Genomic DNA, 17,425 nt, shown 5'->3' with positions numbered 1-17,425 from the left:
CACAAGGCTTACTGGTCAGGTCATTCAAGTCAAGACTGTAGCCCCTACAGTGACAAAAATAAGATGTTTTCAAACTCCCCCGAATATTTTCAATGTTGTGTCTCACTTCTAATTGCAATACTGTAATATGAGAAACTGTCTTGTATAGTCAGACCAGTTTCTGGGAGGGAAATGGATTAAAATGCCTCCCGCGGCCAGCACAGCCATTGCCTAAGAAATTCTGAGATTTCTTGTTGTTCAAAAAAGGTAATGTTTCTATGTCCAGAATGATCCATCTGGTTCATTTAGTATTGGCCCATCAATATTGCTTACAATATTGTCTCTTATCTCCAGACTGTGATGGACAAAGTGTGGTCCTTCAAAGCTGTTTTTCTAGTCCTGAACACCGGTCTATGTGTGGGTGTGGGAAATGAGCTGCCTCTCTTGGAAGCCTCCAGGAGCAGATGCTTCACTCTTAAACAGGTTGCAGGGCATCCACTGCACTACTTATCTGAAAATAAAGCATTTTGAAATGCTGTAATGGATTTCCGGACACTTCAGGTTGTGATCTTTGTTTTGGGGCATTTTGGAAGTCCACATGGTCACTACAAATTCATCAAGGAAATAATTGGCCCCTGGATCTATCAAATTTGTTGAGCCCTATATAGACTCTGTAGAATGGCAATGGTTCACCAGGGTTTAAACATACACATATTTACATCCCAAACAGATCTTTGCAGAAATACAAAATTATTTTATTCATCTGGCTGTTACAAGGCAAGATGTATGTAGACTTGAATAAAGAAATATAATTTATAGATATAGCTGGGTAGTTGTCCTCTGTATTAAGGAAGAAAATGTTTGAGGGTTTCAAAACTGGTATTAGTTCAAAGTAGGATTGCCACCTTTTGACCTCACAAATTATGAACAGTCACACTTTTCCTGACACAAATAAAGTAAAACTACAGCCAGCCCTTCTTATACACGGATTTTTTTATACACGGATTCAAGCATCCACAGTTTGAAAATATTACTGGTCAAGGATAAAAAATTTATTGGAAAAGTTTTGAAAGTTAAATTACAATTAAAACCAGAATTTTATCTATTAGGGATATTTGGTGATGAAATTAGTATTAAACAAGAAAAAGTTGTATTTTACATGGTGTATGCTCCGCTCAAAAATGGAAATGCAAGGATATGCCGCCAAAATAAGATTGGATGATAAAATTATATGATGGAGTGGAAATGGATAAATTAACGCAGGCGTTAAGAGATAAAATTGAGGACCAATTCTCGGAAGAATGGGGTGACGTAATCAAATTTCTAGAAGTAAATTTGGGTAAAATACTGACTACTCATTTATATTAAACTGAAAGGCGATTGGACCCACTAGTAAATACCAAGATAAGAAAGTAAAAAAAAAAAAAAACACACCACAAATTAGACAAATATTGGTAGGATGGAAGTCAGTTTGTATGAATGAGTTTGAAAGAAGATGTGAAGAATGAGAAGATATTGAAGTGAGAACAAATAAGGAATATTCAAATCAGAAGAGTAGATCAGGCAATAGGAAGGAAGAACAGAAAGAAAGCAGAAAGGGATATAGTAAGTTTAGAGAAGGTAGAAGAAAGCTTGTGTAGGGTTGCATAAGGTAAGATAAGAATGGACTAAACAAATGGTCAAAACATAAATTTAGAGGTGTTGAAGATTAAAGAAAGATAAAGAAAGAATAAGGTGCAAGTAGTGAGTGTTAAGAAGAGAACTTGGAAAGGTTTAAGTAGGTGGTATCAGTTAGGTAAGTAAAGTAAGGATAGTTAAATTGTGGAATCCTATGAGGAAACTAAGAATGTGGTTTTATTTACAATATTTCCTTACTCTTCTGTTTTGATATGTATAAAAGAGAAAATGTGATAATCTGTGGAAATGTAATATATGTAATAAGTGTATGTATATGGTTAAGCTTGTTTATGATTGTTTTTGTTTAATTTTCTTTTAATAATAAAATTTATTTTATAAAAGTATAAATTCCAAATACCAAACCTTAATTTTCCATTTTTTATAAGGGACACCATTTTGCTATGTCATTATATTTAATGGGACTTTAGCAACCACGGGTTTTGTTATCCAAGGGGATCTTGGAACCAAACCACAGCATATAACAAGGGTCCACTGTAGTAAGATTCCAAAGGTCTTACAGCAAAAATAGTGATAAGTCATATGGTTTCAATTTTGCATTAACAACTGAATATTGACTAAAAGAAAACAGATCATCAACATCTAATAGTGGTAACAGCCCTGTATTTTCCAGCACAGGTATTTCTATTTTCATTATGGGTAGAAAAAATATAATAGAAAACAAAAATGAATGATCACAGCATTGCCCCTTTAACACTATGCCCTTTTACATTTGCATCTTGTTCTTTTTAATCTTGTTTATTATTTAATGGAAGGTTTGAACAATGTTAGTCTGGACATACAATTCTGTGTCCAGAGAGAAAACCAGAACAAATTCTTTTTTGATTGGTGGGATATAGTCCTCTGTAAATGGAACAACCCCTTCAATTCAGAAGGAAACAGATTCCTGCAATCCAAGGAAGATTGGTGGTCTCTATATCTTCCACAATAGCATGGGAATGGTGTTGGGAGAATCAAAGAGAAAACCATTCTTCTACCCATTTCCACCATTGTCAGCAGAACTGTTAAGTTTGGATCCAATCCAATCTGGTTTTGACTCATTATGGAAAGAGTTTTTCAAATACGAGTACATTAAAAATTATAAATAGGTGGCAATCCCAGTTCATTATGATAGCATACATTTTTAAGAGCTCAGTGAAACCTACTTCAGTATTATTTTATATATGAAACAGCCAACTTGACGAACAGCATCTGTGTACCTCAGTCAGAAAACTGTGTTTCAGGAAATTCATGGAAAATTGACTGTTTGTATTGTACCATGAGAATAGGAGGTGAATGTTCAGTGAACTTGCCCATGCCATTAATGCTAATGTTACAGTAGTTTGCCCCCTCAACAAGGGTGTGATAATCTTAAGCAATCATTACATAGCTTCCTTCCCCAAATCTAAATATGTACAACAGATCATGAGTAGAAAAGGTTGTAATGTGGTTAAAAAATTTCCCCTCCAGCCTCAATTATTTAGATTTAGAATAATGTTTACTTTTTGATATTCTTGATATTCTGTGCATTACTTCAGAATACGGAACCTGTATACCTATTGGGGTGGAGCATGAATGCTTAAGATTGTGTGTATTGAGTGCTGTAATGCCATTCTCTTTCAGTCCCCATTGACCACTTCAATTTTGTTAACTGCCCAATGTTCACAGATTTCAGTTACCTCATTTTACTTGGCATCTAAGCCTGGAGTTCTAAATTATTATTTATTCTAAATCTGAAGTTGGGAGTACAGTTGGCCCTTCTTATGCACAGATTTTTTATACATGGATTCAAGTATCCACGGTTTGAAAATGTTCCAAAGAAAGTATAAATTTCAAATACCAACCTTTGATTTTCCATTTTTATAAGGGACACCATTTTGCTATATCATTATATTTAATGGGACTTGAGCATCCACGGATTTTGTTATCCACGGGGGATCTTGGAACCAAACCCCAGCGTATAACAAGGGTCCACTGTAAATAGATTTCTGGTGATTCAGCTCAATGAATTGCTTCTAAGGAAATATCCTAATGCATAGGCCAAACTGTAGGATTTCCTAGAGACAAAAGAATATCCCTTAAGAAGTGAGGATCTGACTGGTTCAGGATGGCAACCATTACCGTGCAAAAAGTATCCCAGTTGCCAAATGGGCATTTGAGGAAAGTGTGTATCCTCATTTCCTTTATTGAAAAGGCCAGTATCCATCTCTACTATCTATTAGAGAATTAAGTACTGTATTAGAAAATATCTAATTCAAGTAAAAGGGGCTATCTTTTCTAAAGTGCTACATAACACTCTTTAAAATTGATAGCACTTAGTTCCTACAGAGAAACAAGAAAGAGACACCTTTAATAGGTCCTTTGATTCCTTAGCCCATTTTAATTGCTGTTAAGTTAAATGGTGCTAGCTAAATATTTCAGTATATCACCTGTCTTTCTCGTCCAGACCTTGCCAGTGCAAAGAACACTGATCAGTGTCTATTTAGAGTTACTTCATGAAAGAGGATAAATATTGCCAGAGAGAGAGAGAGAGAAACAGGATCTTTTAACCCTGACCCTCCGGCTCTTAAACAAATCACCCAAATAAGTGAATTACATGTATTTATTTGTTTTAGAAAAGCATTGAAACTGCTCTGGTAGATATTACTGAGGTAAAGCGATGCATTCTTGCTCCTTTACTGATTCTTAGAGGATATTCCTCCGTTAGATTTTTATCAGATTGTGCTATGGTTGTTTAAAAATTGTGTTACTTATTTTATGGTAATTTTATATTTTAATTATCCCCCCCCCCCAAAAAAAAAAAAACAGGATACAAAATATACTGAATAGGTTTCTGGATGTAAGACTGCAATACATCGCCTTTTAAGGCTTTTCCTTCAGTAATATACTTTGCAGCAAAAATTTCTTCCTAATGGAAACTAAGAAATCTGAACAATCCTATAAAGAAAATAAATAGTGAAAACTATCCTTTTAAACCAGAATGATTTGTTTATACCTATTAAACTATTTCGAGACATATTTTGCACTCTTGCTCCCACACCTTTATCCTCTCTTTTGCTATATACGCTAGGTTTACAAAAGGGTTTAAGCACACTTTGCAGGAATGGGGTGGGGCAGAGTCTAAAATTCTGGGATGAGACATTCCCTCCCACATGGAAAAGGATCAACCTGTGAGAACTTGTACTATTGGTGGTCTTCAGAGGCTAGAAAGAGAAATGAACATGTACCCTTTTATAGCATAAGAACAAGTATCCATCACCATTTCAAAAAGCTGCACCTGAAATGCAAGGCTAGCATTCTACAGTCAGGAAGAAAACAAGACACCAATGTCCCAAGACCCTTCACAGCCAGCAAGAATTGATCATGCAAGGGATGACCCTTGCAACAAAAGCAAGAAGGAGATGCCTCTTGGAAAAGGGACAGAATATATTTCGCATTCCCCATTACTGATGTTTTCCACCACTCACAAATAGTTCTGCACATCTGTTCAATGAAACTATTTTACCCAAGGAGCAACTTATGTCATCATATCACCAGTTTACTCTTTTGTCATACAATTCGTTTTCATTTATTCAAAGGCCAGATAGAGTTACTTTAAATCTAATTAAAATCTAATTTAAAAGCATGGGGGGGGGGATGTGCAAATAGGCATCTGCAATATTGAAAACACTGCACATATGGTCTATTCTAAAAACAATGTAATTTCATGCAATAGGACAGAATCAGAAGGTCAATAGCAGAATTGTTATTGAGCTCTAAACATCTTAGGAAAAAGAATGAGACATTTATGTACCTGAGAGAGGCAAGGATTTATTGATAACAGATTAGTAAGCTGCCTCTAGTGCTCTGTGCCAGCATGGAAGAAGGCCATTCTTTATTTTAGTAGAGATGCTACCAGATTTACGATCAGATTCCTACAGCTGTAGCTCATACCCTGAGCAAAGCAAGTTGGCATACTAGGACATGCCCCATACATCATGGTTTGTTCTATACAGTTTCATACCTTCCAGGATTTCACAGATGAAAGCCAGGACATGTGAGACCAAGCAACATCAGAGTGTGGTCAAAATGACCAAAGTTATTAATGAGAAACAATAGACAAACCAGGAAAGACTGTGGCAGCTTGCTTTCCCCTGAACCTACTGAGAAGGACAAAATGCTGCCCATCTCTTTTTCTCCCTCCTGCTGAGTTAACTGAGTGCAGACTACATTGGTATACTGAACTCAGTTTGTAGCAACTGAAGCAAGTTGAGTAGAAAGTGAGTCAAGCAGAGAGAATCTGGGACATTTTAAAAGCAACTGAAAAAGTGGGATGACAGAAGATTAATCAGGACTGTCTCTGCCAAACCAGGACAGCTGGAGAGTATGCAGTTGCGATGTCATATACACTGCATTACCCAGGGGTCAGTCATATCTGAAGCAGAGTGATCAGACTGCCAGCTAACAGAGGCGAAAGGCTGGAAGCATTTATGGTGGGTAAGGAAGAGCACCTCTGTTTCTTTCATCTATCTGCATGCCATTTGGCAGGATTAAAAAAATAACTAAGGCTATAATCCTATACAGTACTTTTAAGGCAAAAGTATACGCAGTTACCCAGGAGGAAGCATCACTGAAATCAGTATAAATGTTCACAGAATGAATAGTGTCTGCCTCAATTTCATTTTCAACAGACGTTTATCAAATTTTCATATGGTTGGATAATCTTGAGAAATCTTTTTGAAAAAGAAAAAACTGGGGAGGGGTTTGCGAGTATGAGCCCTACACGGAAATTTTACTAATTGAATTTTTCACCAAAATCCACATTAAATGAATTTCAAGTTGTGAAAAACAAGGCAGCAAATCCTAAAAAGTTTTTCTGGGTAAGGGTCTTTCTCTCAAAGACACAGATTTTGGGAAGCAGTTTCCAAAAACGTTTCACAAATGATTCATGGGTACAAAGGCTAAAACTGCTTTAGGGCAAATTCTTTCTTAATATCTTAAAAGTATAATTGCAATTCTGTGCCTGTCACTACAGATATTCAGATGTCAGAAAATTGACAAGCCCATCATAAAAAGCCTCTTAAAATGTTCAAATGCTTCTCAAGTAATGCCCGATTTGCTGAGGACATAATCTGTCATATTAAAAGGGCGTTCCTCAAGGGAGTGTTCTGTCATTGCTTCTTCCACAAATGTATGCATTTGTCAATGAGACAACACAGTACTACTGCAATTTGAAATTATGCAGCCTTATTTAAAAGAACTGCTCAGTGTGCAAGACTTCTCTCTCTTGAAAATACCCCAAGGCATTAAAAGAGTACGCTAGACATAAACATCAGCAAATAGAAGCACTAGAGAGCTTTATAAAGAGATCACTGCATTTAATTAGAAACATATTTTTATCATTATCCTGCTTTTTCCTTGAATTCCCTCAGTACCTTTCAGTTAAAATCATGAGGCGACAGACAGAATGAAGGCATGTTAATAAGCTAGGCATTAACTCTGCAGCTAGGCAGGTTTTAGCAGTCTGATGTTCACCTCAGGAAGACTGTCCTTGAATTCCTTCTGAGATACTGATCAAGATATATAGGCACTACATGGTTGCTAACTCAATATATTTGACTGGGTTGTTTTAATGTGCATGCTTTCAGGTTAAACATAAATGTATGGTTTCGGGGTTCAAAAGACCCTCAGAAATTTCTTCCTTTGCATAACTCAGAACCTCTTATGGTCCAGTCAAAGTTATCACTGTGCTACTTTCATATCTTGAAATCTTTTATCACTACAGATCTGAATTTAAGTTATCCAATAGCTCACCTTCATTGTTACCTTATGTCAAATGTCTGCATATGGGTACTTTCTGAAAGCCAGAATGACATGGGAAGAGCTAATAGTGTTTCCATTTGACCTCTCTCTGTCTGAACCCTACAACTTCTCCGTAAGCCATAGGGGAGGCTGAAGCAACTAAAATGTGGGTTCTGGGAGGTGAGGAAGGATATATGCTGTAGTGTCTACCTGACAAAGACCTCTTCCTGATCCAGGATCCATTCATGATTAAAGTTTCAAAAGCCTTGTTCCATATTCACTCTGGCAACCCTATGCTTGGATGACAGAGAAACTGAATCAGATTTTGAGTTAAATGAAACTTTGCAGTTTTTCTTTAAATAAAGGAGCAGGAGAACTTTTATCCTTTCCTCACAGTGCTATAGTCCTATGCTAAATACTTCTCTGAAGTTCATATTCATATGGGGAAGAAATCCAACACTGGTGCCTGTTAAGAAGTGGGTTCAAACACACAATGCAAAGTTTAATTTCCCTAGCTTGGTAGCTTCTTTGAAGTCAATGAATGATTCACTCACATTTGCTTAACCATTCTGAGAGCACAATGTACCCTGAAAAGCAGTGCAATTCTATACATCTCCTTGGAAGTAAATCTCGCTGAATGCAAAGGAATGGGGTTGCACTATAAACACAATTGTTCAAATATGAATGCAAATCAGAAGTAATTATCTCAAGTGTAAACTATTGTAGATCACTCAGTTTTGTGAAAAATTTCTTTGTTTGTTCCTTGACAAGTTAATGGTAGAGAGCAGAAATATAGAACAGCGTTAATAACAGATATATGGCTGGACTCTACAGGCTTGAAAAAGAATCCACACATAAAATTAGGAATCTGAATGTAAGTGGGCCCATAAGCCAACTTTTCCATTCTTTCAGAATAATAAAAATAATAAATAGACTTGAGGGAGTGAATTTTATAAAGGTTATTGCTTCATTTTATTACACAGCGCAATCAATCACTGTTACTCAGTTAAGAGTAATGGCAAAAAGGAAGGGAAGGGGAAATGTCACAGTATCCAGCTGATTTACCAAAAACTAATTCTATATATGACATACCCTAACGTTTAATCCTTGCTATCACATTTTTGTTGACATAGACTGATTTGCCATATTTTAGAAAATAAAGCTGTTTCACACTTCAAATAAACCAGATTTTTTAAAAAGTAATGGGGAAGGAGAGTAAATATATACTGTCCCTTTTAAAAGGAGGTGCACATGAGATCTGAAGCACAAACTGGTTGAAGCACATGCTGACAAGTCAGTACCTGCCAAAAATCCTGATGGGAGGGGAAAAGGTTAGGAAGAAAGGGAAGAAAGTGAGCAAAAGTTCTAGTTGTAAGAACAAAAATAAAAATGAACAAATTACAAAGAATACATTATAACAGGAGGAACTACAGAACAAAGAAACAAAAATCAATTAATGTTCCAGGTACAGGAAGGGTCCACACCTCAAAACCAAAAATTAAGGACAGCTCAGTAACATTTGAGAGTTATCTGCTAAAATGTAATGAATTGAGATTAGTAATAATAGCAGAAAAGAAAAAAGAGAAAAAAGAGAAAGACTAGTAAAATGTTTCTAGTTTATGCCAACGAACACAATATGTTACAAAGATTTTACATGGGCAGGGAGGTCAATAACCATTTGTTCACAGAAAGAAAGAAAAAGCTATCTCCTCATAGTATCCCATATCCCAGCCTTGCCCAACCTGATGCCCTCCAAATGGAAAAGAGCCAATTGGAAAAAAATATTGTTATAGACTACAGTTCTCAGAATTTCTGCAAGCACAGCCATAATGTTTCTAAGCACTGGCTGGACTGTAACTCCTGTTAGCCACAGCAAGCACAGACAATTTTATTTTGGCTGTCAACGATGGGAGCTGCAGCGCAACATATCAGGAGAGACTGTCATATCCCATTCATAAATACTTAACAATTGATTTTATTATATTTAAATGGATGTCACCTATATTATGACTAAAGCATAACAAAACTGAACACTGCAATTAAAGATTAAGGGTTAGCCACAAGTTAAAATCTGAGATTGATATATACCACAGTCTGCTATCTGAGGCCCCATACAGACAAGCCAAAATAAAGCTGCTTCGGGTCACTTTGGAGGTATGCCGCTTAAGCGTGGCTTTGGTGTGGCTTCCGGACATCATTTAAACAGCATACCTCCAAAGTGACCCAAAGCAGCTTTATTTTGGCCTGTCTGTATGGGGATGCAGATGAAGCCTATTGGAAATCTGTGCTAATGTTTGATCCTGAAATGTGCTGTAAAGGGCACAAGTGTGTTGTACAAATAGCTACCTTCCTCTGTAAGATACACTGAAACCCAGTAAGACATGGAAGTATTCATTTTTTACATTTATTCACATTACATGTACAACTGGCACATTAGAGTTGCAGGTGAACTAAAGCTCCTGTACCTTTAATGGCAGTGTAGAAGAGGGAATTTCAGCAGCTGTTGCTTGTGGGAGAAGCATCACCTTTTGAAATTCCCTCTTCTACATAACTATAATAGGCATAGAAATATTGTCCCTTAGTTCACCAGGCAACTCTAATGTACATCTATGACTTCATCCCTGATTTGCACCAGGCAGAATAAATAAATAAATACATCCAGAGAAGAGATGTACCCAGACAGAATGTATATTCACACTAACACATCAATTTCAATGTCAGTTTGTAAAATTTAGCCTCTTTGAATGGAGTACAACCCTTTTTGTCCCTTCTGAGCTGCCACAGGAAATTCTGAGAAGGGTACCTTGTGAAGACATGAGGAAATTCTGAAAGCATGTGGAAGATATAGAAGAGGGGAAAGACTGAAGAGTGTACAAGGAGAGTGAGTGAATAAAAAGCAACCACTAGAATAGTTCTTCTCAAGCTAGCTGATGTGAGGTCCCCCTCACCATCATGTGCCAAGGCCTGTGTATTTGCACAGCTTCCTAGAAACTCACTCCAGACAGCTGATGGCCTGCAGGCTGGCACTTGTTTACAGACTACCACTCTGAATAGCACTGAACCAGAGAAAAGCAGAAGGGACAACTGCAGCTAATACTTTAAACAGCCTTCATTCAGCAGCACCTCTGAGGTGAGAGAGTAGGAGGATGATTTCTAGGCTGCTGTCACACTGCAGAATTAAAGCAATTTGACACCACTTTAAATGTCATGGCTCCATCCTAAATTATTAATAAAGCTCCTTTATGCAGTGGTTCAAATTTAAGAAGCTAAGCATAGCCAGTTCCCTAAATTGTTCCTCATAAGGCTTGGTTTCCAGACCTTGGATCATCTTGGTTACCCTTTCTGAATACATTCCAGCTCATTGATATCCTTCCCAGGTGAGGTCTGACCACAGCAGATTAGAGTGTCACTGCTACTTCCCTCGATCCAGACACTACACTCCTGTTGATGTAGCTCAGAGTCACATTGTTTTTTTCGACCACTGCATCACATTGTTGACTAAATATAATTGTATCGTATTGGGAATAATTGTATTATAGTACACATCGGTAATCTGGGTACATGTGAAAAACTCTACTTGTGTACACATCAACAACTGATGTACAGATGACAAAGAGTGTGCCTATGTTGAATGTAAAGTGTGAACACCCTTACGTGACAAACATCTTCAAGTTGCTATATATTTTAAGGGGGAAAGCAGTAATTCACAATTAATACAGTACACTTATTTTCTGGGTTTGGGTTTTCCACACTCTACAAAATCAAGCATGACAAACTATCCCAATAAATCAGGACAATTTAGTCAAGAATAAAAGAAAATAAATATGGAGATGTTTTGATTGAGGGACTGTGCAGAAGACTCACTGTACATTCGATTATGAAAAAAATTGTTCATTTCATCTGAATTCTCTTTCAGATTAAGTCCCTGATAGTTTGAGTTTCTGTTAGTCAACAGCAATACAGAACAATATGGAAAGAATCACTCTACACAGTACTATTGTCATGAAAAGGTAATAGAAAAGTTTTGAAATTACTTTGCCGTATAGGTTTATATTATCATAACAGATTCAGGCAAGCCTCTCATGCAAAGCTAGGCTATATGTAAAATATACATTTAAAAAAACAACCAGATTTGCAACATGGTTTACATTTTGAGATAGCCAGTCATAGTAAAATAATGTTAACTAGACCCTTATGCTTCAGAGGCAAATCTTTTTTAGTGATATTGTACATCTATACTGCCAGCTCAACTGCACTTAGCTTTATTACCCAAATATTAGTCACAAACATTTGAAATCCTTTTTAACATTTCAAGATGGCCAAGAAACTATTTTGCAAGTCAGGTTACATGGCCATGTAGAAAGGTTTCATAGCCAGTTCTTCAACTACAGCCTCTCATGAAAGAGAAAACTGGCAGTAGCTTCAGTTCATCCCCCAACACTGGCACCATCTAATCCATTGTTGCCAAAGAGTCCGTCCTCCCAGCCAGCTGGACTGGAGGACAATGCTATCCCATTTAGGCAATGAGCAGAATGGAGTGGAAAAGGCAAAAAAAAAAAAAAAAAAAAAAAAAGGTCCATTGCAGCCCACAATGCTGAATAGTTTGGCTAGGCACCACATTTAACTCCCCTCCCTTGTAAACTGATGGGAAGTCAATCAGTTTCCAGAACAAGCAGACTGGGATTGCTTCAGAGGGAGAAAGAAGGGAGGGAATGTCAGAAGCCACTTTCTATATGAGCTCTTTAAAACACATCAGCATTATTGTAGCTCATTAAAATGAAAGGTCAGTCAGTAATAAGACAAAGAAAGCAAATGAGGCAGTAAGCAAATTTGTTTTTGCCTGAGGGCATTACTTGATGAGATAAAAAAGTGATCAAAGAGGTAAATCCAACTTAGAAATCTGCATCTCCTTCTTATATTTAGGTTCAACTTTCTAGTAGAAGCAAATATCTAACAAATGTCTGAGTGAAGGAACAATGTAATTTTGGTTTTGATACCCAGTGAGAGAACAGTTATAATGATCTGGGGGTGGGGGGAATCTTTCCATCTCATCTTTTGAGAAAGAAACCAGGGTTAACCACAAAAAACAAGGGTTGTTTTACATGTTGCATTTTTCTGAAACAGGGAAAAAATCCAAGAAAGAATACACACAAGCTTTTTCTTAAATAAGATGCTATGGGTAAATCTGCTGCAATTACACATTCAAAAGATTAGGCTGAGTAGAAAAAATGTTGGGAGGATTGGAGAACAGAGAGAACTGTTCTTTAAAAAAATATTATGTTACCCAATTTACCCAACATAAAAACAATTTAAAACCAGGAAAGGTCTGCTCTAAAACTAATCCAGCTTTGTTTACTACTATATTGTTTTATAAAAGAAAGAATAAACATCCTTCACGTAGTTAAAATAACAACTAACTAGCATGCAATAAAAATTTTAAGAATCTCACCTTTCCATCATAGCGTTTTACCACAAACTGATCAAGGCCTAGGTCTGAAAGGGAAAAAAAGAAATAATAGATTGGTGTAGTACTGCTTAAATATTATGCCACTGAGTTAAATGATGCTGCTGCACATTAACATGACACAGATACACATCACAGAACTTTCTTCCACTCTCCATTTTGAGAGATCCCCAAAACATATTCTTGATGGTTTCCCACATCCCTGAGCATGTTTCTGAGGTGCTTAGGAGTCTCCAGTAAGAAGGGGAAATGCATGTCCTTCCTCAATTCTACTGGGTTCTAGTTGCACCCAGTGGATGTCTTATTGTGGATACAACCCATATGTTTCTAAGATCTCTAAAAATAAATTTTATTAATCCATCTTGAACTCTGATCAACCAAACAGAAGAGAATGCAGGAAAGGGCAAGTTACTTAACAGTAACTTTTAAAATAGGAAACAATATATTTACAGCTCTTGATAATGAAGCCTTCTCTATCTATCTATCTATCTATCTATCTATCTATCTATCTATCTATCTATCTTTTGCCAAGTACAGTGGGCACTTCCCTTACATGGGGATCTGTTCCGGACCCCACTGCGTAAGGGAAATCCAGCGTATGCTGGAGCCCCATTAAAAATAATGGGGATCTTGCCAATGGTGCAAGACTTTTTCCGGGGTGTACGAGGACTTTTTCAGCGTGGCTTTCTGCGTATGCTGAAAGCTGCATAAGGCGCCCCCATGTATGATGTGGGTGCACTGTAATAATACATAGTACACAAGTCATGCTTCATTACCACCTTGATAAACTAATTGCCTCTATAGCCTTCCATGCCACCTTGTAGAGTAACCATTTATTGGGCATGTTACTTCAAGCCACATTAACAGATTTCAAAATCTTTCATTACTTTCAGTCTTTAAGTAACATTTGTCTTATACAGAGTAAAACCACATCTGTTCCATGGACCCCACTAAGGAGCCAGAAACAGTAAATTTGCAGTATGCTGGGAAAAAAATAAACTTTAATCAATGACAGATCTCATCTGAACAGAGTAGGTATGGCTGTAGATAACGACACTGCAGATTTCATAGCAGCATGTCATTTGCCACCATGAAAGAGAGCTAACGAAAGAGAAAGGTATCACCAAGATTGCATATATAGTTTTCACTATTTACAACTCTGAGGCTTCTGGGACATCTCTGTTCCATCTATAGTCACTGGTAAATTATACTTTTTCAACGTCCAACATTATAATGGAATGGATCTGAGTACTACATGTGGAAGGAACCACTGTTCTACAAAGCTAGTTCAAGAGTTCAAACAGCGCTATAATGGGAAAGGTCCTAAAGCATTTTTCATGCTTCATGCAATGACTCAAGCAAACAGATGACCAGAAAACACTCTTGTGTAGTCATCTGCTTGCTCAAGTCGTTGCAAATGACAAATGAACTTGTTCTCGTGACTAGATAGTAGACCAGTTGCTTGTTTATATATAAAATCTTGAAGAATCACACAATGAGCAGGGCATTTTTATTCAGACTAAACTTTGAGGAGGACTGGAAGGAAGAATTAGAAAGTTCTCAACAACGTGGTCTGAATACCTGATGAAATATTCAAAACTCCATCACATTAGAAAGTTAGGGGCTCAATAGACTGCCCCTTTGGAGCGGCCTGCAACTGCCCCTTTCCTTGACGGATTAGGGCCATGGCAACTACATGCTGCATCCCCGATCTGGCCTTTCTGTGGAGCAAAAAGAAGATGCAAAAAGGGCTCCTTTTTGTGCCATGGAAAGGATGTCCTAGCTGTGGCAGCTGACCTCTGCTTCTTCGGTGCAGCATGTGTAAACGCTGCACTGAAGACGCAGCATGACACTGCCTGCCATCTAGTCAGGCGGACAGCATGGGGATGGAGTCAGGGCGGCCAATATGCGGCTGCCACGCTTCCACTCTGCCCCCATGCCGGTGCCAGTCTGTAGAGGCTCTTAGTCACCCTTTTTCATACTATGAGCCAATAATTAGAATTTTTTTAAAAAGACTTAAATAAAGGGACATTTTCAAACTGTCTTGTCTAGGGAACACGGTTACTATTAAAAAGATGGTATTCCTGTTTACCATAATTAAATCCCTTTTAGTATGACAGCATTACTACCACCACCCTGTTCCCATATTATTAAGCCAAAAACAATAGCATAATTTTGCTGAGAAAATGGGTGTAACGTACTGTGGAAGATCAAAAAGGCTGTGGAGACATTCCATTACCAAACTTCACTATATACCCTAAATTCACATGTCTAGCCTGAATTATGAACTGGTTTAAGCTAAAGTGGAGGCATTAACATGGTCTACTAGGAAAGACAGAAAACAATTCAAAACGAAAAACTAATCCCTGAGCAAATACTCTCTAAATTGGGAAAAACAGTATATAAAAGTTTCACCATTTGAGGCAATAACACATGACAGGAATTTCAGTTTAAATCAACAGCCTGGCTTATTATGTGGAAAGAATACATTTGTATATTTAAAATAATCTGATAAAATAATATCGACTTACATTGAAGTGGTTCAAAATGTACAAGGTTATAGTTTCTCTTTTTATCACTATCTACAGATCAAGCCTATCATTACTAACAGGTTACAGAGAATTGACTTGTATGAAAATAACTGAATTTAATAAAATGTTTGTTAATGACCATTTGACCAAAAGAAAGCAAACTAAATCCAATTGTTAGTCTCAGCTAGAGTAGACAGACTGAATCAATGGGAACTTGATAAGCATGCCAATTCCATTGGTTCAGTGAGCCTACTCCAGTTAGGACTAACAATTAGACTAAAGCCTTTGTGGTCAAACATAGCCTTTGGAATGCTGTAGGGGAAAGGGTCTGTGGGAGGAAAGACTAAGTACAAGCTCGCCTGTTAAACTGTCAGATAGGGCCAATCAGAGATAGAGACAAAGATGGGGAAAGATAGGAATAGATTAAACCTTGAGAGGGAAAGTAAAAGACAGGGCCAGTCAGAAGTAAAAAATAAGAATGGAGAGGATCAAATAGGAACTTTGGTTGGATTGAAGATAACAGTATGGAAAGAGGTCAGGAAAAAGTAGTACTATACAGTATATATTAAACTTGACCTCATGTATAAATTGAGGGAAGGTTTTGGGGACAAAATTATGGATTTTGATATATGTGGATAAATTGAGGATAAAACTTAACAACACATAACAAAGGATGTAAAGGCTGAAGTAAAGGAAAATTATGCTAAAGATCTCCTTTTCATCCTGGGGAGAAATGACCAGTGGGGTCCCACAGGGTTCTGTCCTGGGCCCAGTGCTATTCAACATCTTTATCAATGGCTTGGATGACAGTATTGAGGGCATAGTTATCAAATTTGCAGATGATACCAAATTAGGAGGAGTGGCAAATACCCCAGAGGACAGGATCAAAATTCAAAATGACCTGAATAAATCAGAAAGCTGGGCCAAAGCTAACAAAATGAAATTCAACACTGAGTAATGTAAGGTACTGCACTTAGGGCGGAAAAATGAAATGCACAGATATAGGATGGGGGATACCTGGCTGAATGAAACTACATGTGAAAGGGATCTAGGAGTCCAAGCAGACCACAAGTTGAACATGAGCCAACAGTGCAATGCGGCAGCTAAAAAGGCCAATGCAATTTTAGGTTGCATCAATAAAAGTATAGTGTCTAGATCAAAGCAAGTAATAGTGCCACTGTGTTCTGCTCTGGTCAGGCCCCACCTGGAATACTGTGTCCAGTTCTGGGCACCACAATTCAAAAATGACATTGAGAAACTGGAGGACGACTAAAATGGTGAAGAGTCTGGAAACCATGCCCATGACTTAGGGAGCTGGGGATGTTTAACCTGGAGAAGAGACGGTTAAGAGGTGATATGATAGCTTTGTTTAAATATTTGAAGGGATGTCATATGGAGGAGCAAGCAAGCTTGTTTTCTGCTGCTCCAGAGAACAGGACCCGGAACAATGGATGCAAGCTACAGCAAAAGAGATTCCACCTCAACATTAGGAGGAACTTCCTGACAGTAAGGGCTGTTCGATAGTGGAACAAACTTCCTCAGAGTGTAGTGGAGTCTCCTTCCCTGGAGGTCTTTAAACAGAGGCTTGATGGCCATCTGTCGGGGATACTTTGATTGAGATTTCCTGCATAGCAGGGGGGTTGGACTGGATGGCCCTTGTGGTCTCTTCCAACTCTACGATTCTATGGTGGCGCAGTAGTTAAATGCCTGTACTGCAGCCATTCACTTGAAACCACAAGGTTGCGAGTTCAAGACCAGCAAAGGGCCCAAGCTCGACTCAGGCTTGCATCCTTCCGAGGTCGCTAAAATGAGTACCCAGACTGTTGGGGGCAAATTAGCTTACTTGCTAATTAGCTTGCTTGCTGTTCACCGCTATGATCTTTGGAATAGCGATATATAAATAAAACAAATTATTAATTATTATTATGATAGATTTTGACAGGCATAACTGTTTGTGCTCACCCTAAATGCTGGATGGATGAGATAGGAGAGAGGG

At 37.7% G+C, this 17,425-nt stretch overlaps 1 protein-coding gene across 2 annotated transcripts in view; it reads right to left on the bottom strand.

Annotated features, from left to right (window-relative positions):
* MICU1 (mitochondrial calcium uptake 1) overlaps positions 1-17,425 on the bottom strand; it is a 180,494-nt gene that overhangs the window by 100,825 nt on the left and 62,244 nt on the right. The window contains exon 5 of one of the 2 annotated variants that reach the window (XM_089510395.1): positions 12,884-12,927. In XM_089510395.1, coding sequence (XP_089366521.1) covers positions 12,884-12,927 — 44 coding nt within the window. Of the gene's footprint in view, positions 1-12,883; positions 12,928-17,425 lie in introns of those variants that run through there. The other variant, XM_089510397.1, reaches the window with a different exon arrangement.

This window comes from Sceloporus occidentalis, unplaced genomic scaffold (assembly GCF_023333645.1).
Source record: "Sceloporus occidentalis isolate IW3139 unplaced genomic scaffold, rSceOcc1.0.p SCAF_2, whole genome shotgun sequence".
NCBI classification, from domain to species: Eukaryota; Metazoa; Chordata; class Lepidosauria; order Squamata; family Phrynosomatidae; genus Sceloporus; species Sceloporus occidentalis.
Note: the sequence above shows the minus strand (reverse complement) of the source record. Positions and strands in the feature narration are given on the sequence as shown.